We start from the raw sequence: 7500 nt of genomic DNA on the forward strand, positions 1-7500 counted from the left end.
GCAGGGCGAAGAGGAGGCGGTAGAGCGCGTGAGCGATGAGGAGGCGAGGTTCCTTCCAGTCGACGTGCAGGAAATGCATGGTGAAGTGGGGGACGTCCAGCAGGAGGTTCATGAAGATCAGGACGCTGAGAGAGAGGCTGACCTGGTCCCACCTGCCAGGCCGCGCCTCGCCGCTCCCGCTCGCGCACCGCCTGGACGCCATCTGCCCGGGAGGAGATCGCTCAGGTGTCCATTCTGATACTCACTCATTGGCAATGCACAAGAAACGCACATGCAATGGACGCTGCTAATGCGGACGAAAGGAGCAGAGTCACTCACCAAGATAATCACGGTGCAGTAGGAAACCAGGTTGATGGCTGTCGGTAGCACGTAGAATATGCTGCTATATACTTTCTCTACGACGGTACTGCTGAGATTTATGACATGGGAGTCCTGCGTGTGATCACATGATCAGATAAATGAAAGGAAAAATCTATTATAATATTGGTACACGCATACACACACACACACACATATATATTCAAGTGACAAATCAGGTTACCGAGGTTATATCTATGTGAGAAAGATGGTAGAACGCATTTTAATGTAGAAATACAAATTTTACCTCCCTGACCGAGACTCGAACCAGAGTGACAGTCCCGTCTAACCCAATAGACCACGTGACCCACTAAAAGAATTGTCTAACCAGGTGCCTTACAAACACCATGGAAACTACCTATATACTATTAGCAGAGCAGTGATAGCGAGGTTTCACAGACAATCCCCATGGGCACTTGGCAGGAATGAATTAGAAATTCAAGTTACAAATCAGGTTACTGAGGTTATATCTACGTGAGAAAGATGGTAGAAGTTCAAGACAAGGTCAGGGAGGTAAAGTTTTTATTTCTATATTGAAATGTGAAGGAAGATGTTAGAATGCAGTAACGCATTTAATATAGAAATACAAATTTTACCTCCCTGACCGAGACTCGAACCCGGGGCGTCAGAGTGACAGTCCCGTCTAACCCAAGAGACCATGCGACCCACTAAAAGAATTGTCTAACCAGATGCCTTACAATCATCATGGAAATTACATATATGCTATTAGCAGAGCAGTGATAGTGAGGTTTTACAGACAATCCCCGTGGCCACTCGGCAGGAATGAATTAGAAATTAAAGTCCCAATTCAGGTTACCGAGGTTATATCTACATGAGAAAGATGGTAGAAGTTCAAGACAAGGTCAGGGAGGTAAAATTTGTATTTCTACATTAAAATGTGAAGGAAGATGTTAGAATGCAGTAACGCATTTAATATAGAAATACAAATTTTACCTCCCTGACCGAGACTCGAACCCGGGGCGTCAGAGTGACAGTCCCGTCTAACCCAAGAGACCATGCGACCCACTAAAAGAATTGTCTAACCAGATGCCTTACAATCATCATGGAAATTACCTATATACTATTAGCAGAGCAGTGATAGCGAGGTTTTACAGACAATCCCCGTGGGCACTCGGCAGGAATGAATTAGAAATTCAAGTTACAAATCAGGTTACTGAGGTTATATCTACGTGAGAAAGATGGTAGAAGTTCAAGACAAGGTCAGGGAGGTAAAGTTTTTATTTCTATATTGAAATGTGAAGGAAGATGTTAGAATGCAGTAACGCATTTAATATAGAAATACAAATTTTACCTCCCTGACCGAGACTCGAACCCGGGGCGTCAGAGTGACAGTCCCGTCTAACCCAAGAGACCATGCGACCCACTAAAAGAATTGTCTAACCAGGTGCCTTACAACCACCATGGAAGTTACTTATATACTTTTAGCAGAGCAGTGATTGCGAGGTTTTACAAACAATCCCCTTGGGGACTTGGCAGGAATGAATTAGAAATTCAAGTCACAAATCAGGTTACTGAAGTTATATCTATGTGAGAAAGATGGTAGAATGCAGTAACGCATTTAATATAAAAATACAAATTTTACCTCCCTGACCGAGACTCGAACCCGGGTCGTCAGAGTGTCTAACCCAATAGACCACGCGACCCACTGAAAGAATTGTCTAACCAGATGCCTTACAACCACCATGGAAGTTACCTATATACTTTAAGCAGAGCAGTGATAGCAAAGTTTTACAGACAATCACCGTGGGCACATGGCGGGAATAAATTAGAAATTCAAGTCACAAATCAGGTTACTGAAGTTATATTTATGTGTGAAAGATGGTAGAAGTTCAAGACAAGGTCAGGGAGGTAAAGTTTTTATTTCTATATTGAAATGTGAAGGAAGATGTTAGAATGCAGTAACGCATTTAATATAGAAATACAAATTTTACCTCCCTGACCGAGACTCGAACCCAGGGCGTCAGAGTGACAGTCCCGTCTACTAACTCGATAGACCATGTGACCGACTAAAAGAATTGTCTAACCAGATGTCTTACAACCATCATTGAAATTAACTATATACCCTTAAGAGAGCAGTGATAGCTAGGTTTTACAGACAATCTCCATGGGCACTTGGCGGGAATTTATTAGAAATTCAAGTCACAAATCAGGTTACTGAGGTTATATCTACGTGAGAAAGATGGTAGAAGTTCAAGACAAGGTCAGGGAGGTAAAGTTTTTATTTCTATATTGAAATGTGAAGGAAGATGTTAGAATGCAGTAACGCATTTAATATAGAAATACAAATTTTACCTCCCTGACCGAGACTCGAACCCAGGGCGTCAGAGTGACAATCCCGGCTACTAACCCAATAGGCCATGCGACCCACTAAATTGTCTAACCAGATGCCTTACAACCATCATGGAAATTACCTATATACCCTTAGCAGAGCAGTGATAGCAAGGTTTTACAGACAATGCCCGTGGGCACTTGGCAGCAATAAATTAGAAATTCAAGTCACAAATCAGGTTACCTAGGTTATATCTATGTGAGAGAGATGGTAGAATGCAGTAACACATTTAATATAGAAAAGCAAATTTCACCTCCATGACCGAGACTCGGTCCCGGGTCCTCAGAGTGACAATCCCAGCTACTAACCCAATAGACCACGCGACCCACTAGAAGAATTGTCCAACCAGATGCCTTACAACCATCATGGAGGTTACCTATTTACTCTTAGCAGAGCAGTGATGAAGTTTTACAGACAATCCCCATGAGCACTTGGCAGGAATGAATTAGAAATTCAAGTCAGAAATCAGGTTACCGAGGTTATATCTATGTGAGAAAGATGGTAGAAGTTCAAGACAAGGTCAGGGAGGTAAAGTTTTTATTTCTATATTGAAATGTGAAGGAAGATGTTAGAATGCAGTAACGCATTTAATATAGAAATACAAATTTTACCTCCCTGACCGAGACTCGACCCAGAGTGACAGTCCCGTCTAACCCAATAGACCACGCAACCCAACAAAATGATCATCTAAACAGATGCCTTACAACCAATATAGAAGTTACCTACATACTCTTAAGAGAGCAGTGATAGCGAGGTTTTACAGACAATCCCCATAGGCACTTGGCAGGAATGAATAAGAAATTCAAGTCACAAATCAGGTTACTGAGGTTATATCTACGTGAGAAAGATGGTAGAAGTTCAAGACAAGGTCAGGGAGGTAAAGTTTTTATTTCTATATTGAAATGTGAAGGAAGATGTTAGAATGCAGTAACGCATTTAATATAGAAATACAAATTTTACCTCCCTGACCGAGACTCGAACCCAGGGCGTCAGAGTGACAGTCCCGTCTACTAACTCGATAGACCATGTGACCCACTAAAAGAATTGTCTGACCAGATGCCTTACAATCATCATGGAAGTTACCTATATACTCTTAGCAGAGCAGCGATAGCGAGGTTTCACAGACAATCCCCGTGGGCACTCGGCAGGAATGAATTAGAAATTTAAGTCCCAAATCAGGTTACCGAGGTTATATCTACGTGAGAAAGATGGTAGAAGTTCAAGACAAGGTCAGGGAGGTAAAATTTGTATTTCTACATTAAAATGCGTTACTGCATTCTACCATCTTTCTCACATAGATATAACCTCGGTAACCTGATTTGTCACTTGAATATATATGTGTGTGTGTGTGTGTGAGTGTGTGAGAGAGAGTGAGTGTGAGTGTGAGTGTGAGTGTGAGTGTGAGTGTGAGTGTGAGTGTGAGTGTGAGTGTGAGTGTGAGTGTGAGTGTGAGTGTGAGTGTGAGTGTGTGTATGTGTGTGTGTGTGTGTGCGTGTGCTTGTGCGTGAATGTATATGTATATGTATATGTATATATGTATATGTATATGTATATGTATATGTATATGTATATGTATAAGCATATGTGTATATATATATGTGTATATATATATAATAAGATATATATATATATATATATATATATATATATATATATATATATATATATATATATATGTATATATATATATATTTATATGTATATGTATATGTATATGTATATATATGTATATATATATATATATATATATATATATATATATATATATATATATATATATGTATATATGTATATATATATATATATAAATGCATGTATATATATGCATAAGTATATGTATACGTATATGTATATGTATATGTATATGTATATGTATATGTATATGTATATGTATATGTATATGTATATGTATATGTATATATATATATATATATATATATATATATATATATATATATATATATATATATACCCTGTATATGTGTGTGTGTGAGTGTGAGTATGAGAGAGAGTGAGAGAGCGAGAAAAGAAAGAAAAAGAAAGAGATAGAGAGAAAAGAGAGAGAGAGAGAGAGAGAGAGAGAGAGAGTGAGTGTGAGTGTGAGTGTGAGTGTGAGTGTGAGTGTGAGTGTGAGTGTGAGTGTGAGTGTGAGTGTGAGTGTGAGTGTGTGTGTGTGTGTGTGTGTGTGTGTGTGTGTGTATGTTTGTGTGTGTGTGCCCGCCCGTATATGTGACTGTCTGTGTCAATATGCATTACAAATAAATCAGTAGATAAATATATTTTGCACTAAATAGGCGTGTGTGCGCCCTAGTCCAGGAATTCTGATATGGTTATATGCACACTTTGCTTTATGTTATAAATTTATTTTTTCATAACATTACAATAGCAATAATTACGAAAGAACCCATACCTATATCTTTAAACGATAGAATTAGTGGTTCATCTTCAGCAACAGCCGCTAGTTAGGCAGAAAACTTTGGGGGGCTGGGAGGACATCCACCACCAATTCCCATTTTCTTCTTGATGTAGTTGCTGTGCTCTTTCTGAACCCTATAACAAAAATGACTTTGGTAATTATTTTGCAAACTTTTTATCTACTTAAGATAAATGTTTGGATAATCCTACTACAAAATTTAGGTGACTGGTATACAAATATTAGGCGTAGCCGATTCTGAATCATATCGAAGAATGAATATATTGCATACGATGACATAAGAGGAAACATATTTCCATATTTCTTATATTGCAACTGTCTATTTTCGTTGATTCCTAACCTGACTTCTGTTTGATTATGTCTCGTGTTTATTCATGAGTAATCTATTAATATAATTCAAATTTAGTATCTTTTATCACAATATGTATGCTAAAATAACAAAAATGTTTAGTATTACTTACTTAGCGCGTATGTACTCCCAAGCTCGCTTTAGCTGAGTTGCTGACCTTCCAACGGAGTCAGGGTAAATGGCATTAAAACTCGTAGTTATGCTCTCCCATGCTCGTTGCTTGCGGCCGATGCTTCCAGGGTCGTACATTTTTGAGTTGATGTTGTTGCTATGGTCAGCGATAAGTGAAAGCAACATTTTCCTCTGATCTTCTGAGAGCGAACTATTTTAATCGTTCTCGCTGGCCATTGTTGTTCGATCATTTGGCGTGCTTTTTACATACACAGGGCTACCAACTGTTGCAAATATTCGGGCCGCCCGAAAACATTTTGGGGCCGGCCCACCGCACTGCCTTGACGTTAGAAAAAATCGATTTGAGTTTTCGGGCCGGCCCCACGCAATTTATTTTCGGGTTGGTAACGCCCGAAACTATGATGTTTAAAAAAACGGCCCCTAGCCTCGAGACGTCTTCTTGAGTCAGGGCTCAGGACTAAGAAGGTACTTTTTAGCATGTTATTTCCTTCTCACATTCACATATAAAGCTTTCCTATTGGGTTAATCAATTAAATCTAATTGCATTTTTTGCCCTTAATGTAAAGTTATTTGGGAAAGTCTCGAGTGTTTGTGAATAGTGGATTTTTTTCCTTACACTTTGCATAATTTCGGACACAATGGTGATACATTCGGTGAGCTCGTCTTTTCTTCTTGAAATCACTTCTTAACTAAGGAATGTGGGTTAGTAACACGAGGAATCTCTTAACCATTAGTTTCAAATATAGAAATCTTTAGGCTATTAGATTTCAAATGTAGTTTAATTATGCCCCTACGTGGTTTTGGCGAGACGCTTTTTAGCCCAATTTCCAAATCATACAGCCCCCCCCCCCCTCCACCCCCTTTTGTGGTTAGTTTAAGTATATTTACATTAACTACATTAGATACGTAAAGCGGATATATTTTTATGTTGTTTTTTTTTATTCTTTTATTTTTTATTATTATTTTTTAAATCACTGCAAAATGGTACATACTAAAATCAATCTCAAATGATTCGTAATTTGTCTTTAACGTGACTAACTTGAACGTTATTCATACGTGGAAAAAATAAATTGAATACTCTCATTCATTCCCATTTGATCAAGGCTATTGACTATAGAAATAAACTTATGCTTAGTTTCTCACTCGCTTCAGCATTAACGCATGTCTGCCGTAAAGCATTCCCATGTCATAGCAGAGGAAGCAAAAGGGTTCGGCTTATAAAGGAAGTCGTTTTATTGGTGCAAGAAGACAGAGTTCGAAAGGGTTTTCGCTGTGGTCGGAATTCTTCTTCTGAGACGCCCATCTACGCCCGCAGTTCCCTTATTCTACCGTAAAGAGCATGGAAACGCATGGGAACGCATGACAGATGATTAGGGACGCTCTAAGACGCAAAAAGACCGTCGTATTTCCTTCGAATCCTGATAGCTTTGCTCATGAGTAGGAAACTTTTTCTTTTAGTATCATTCATCTTTATCGTTTTCCGTATATTTTCGGAAAGAACGATCAAGAGATTGATTGATTTTGCTGTATTAGCTGATTAGAACCCAATTAGCTAGCATGGTAATTTAGCAAATCATTGTCAGCATTCGTGTTTTTGTATTTAGTAATTCAATGTATTAGTTGTGTCTGAATATTTCAGTGAGATAAATTCAGACATTGTGCGTGAGCGTGTGGGATCACATATACATATTCATATATATATCTCCTAACGATAAACAACTTCCCGTAGAGATAATGCTCAATAACAACACAGAGATCCTTAGTGCGAGCAAAGTCACAGGATGAGTAACTCCACCGACATGAGCCCCGCGTCCCTGTGGGAAACACCTCTTTTAGCCTTCGAGGTGTTGGTGTGTGTGTGCGGTTTCTTTGGTGAGT

General features: G+C 39.0%; 2 protein-coding genes across 2 annotated transcripts in view; one reads left to right on the plus strand and one right to left on the minus strand.

Annotated features, from left to right (window-relative positions):
• LOC122245950 (uncharacterized) overlaps positions 1 to 555 on the minus strand; it is a 720-nt gene extending 165 nt beyond the window's left edge. The window contains exons 1-2 of the mRNA XM_086542840.1: positions 319 to 555; positions 1 to 202 (exon numbers count right to left, since the gene is read on the minus strand). The exon at positions 1 to 202 is cut by the window's left edge and continues 165 nt beyond it. Of these exons, the coding sequence (XP_086398966.1) occupies positions 1 to 202 (202 nt within the window). The 5' untranslated portion in view covers positions 319 to 555. The remainder of the gene's footprint in view (positions 203 to 318) is intronic.
• Positions 556 to 6659: 6104 nt separating this feature from the next.
• The window catches only part of LOC122252647 (uncharacterized), a 4883-nt gene continuing 4042 nt past the window's right edge, over positions 6660 to 7500 (plus strand). The window contains exon 1 of the mRNA XM_086542842.1: positions 6660 to 7494. Within this exon, the coding sequence (XP_086398968.1) occupies positions 7404 to 7494 (91 nt within the window). The 5' untranslated portion in view covers positions 6660 to 7403. The remainder of the gene's footprint in view (positions 7495 to 7500) is intronic.

Source organism: Penaeus japonicus, unplaced genomic scaffold (genome assembly GCF_977035675.1).
Source record: "Penaeus japonicus unplaced genomic scaffold, GWHDUDI00000001_assembly GWHDUDI00000012, whole genome shotgun sequence".
Classification (NCBI taxonomy): Eukaryota; Metazoa; Arthropoda; class Malacostraca; order Decapoda; family Penaeidae; genus Penaeus; species Penaeus japonicus.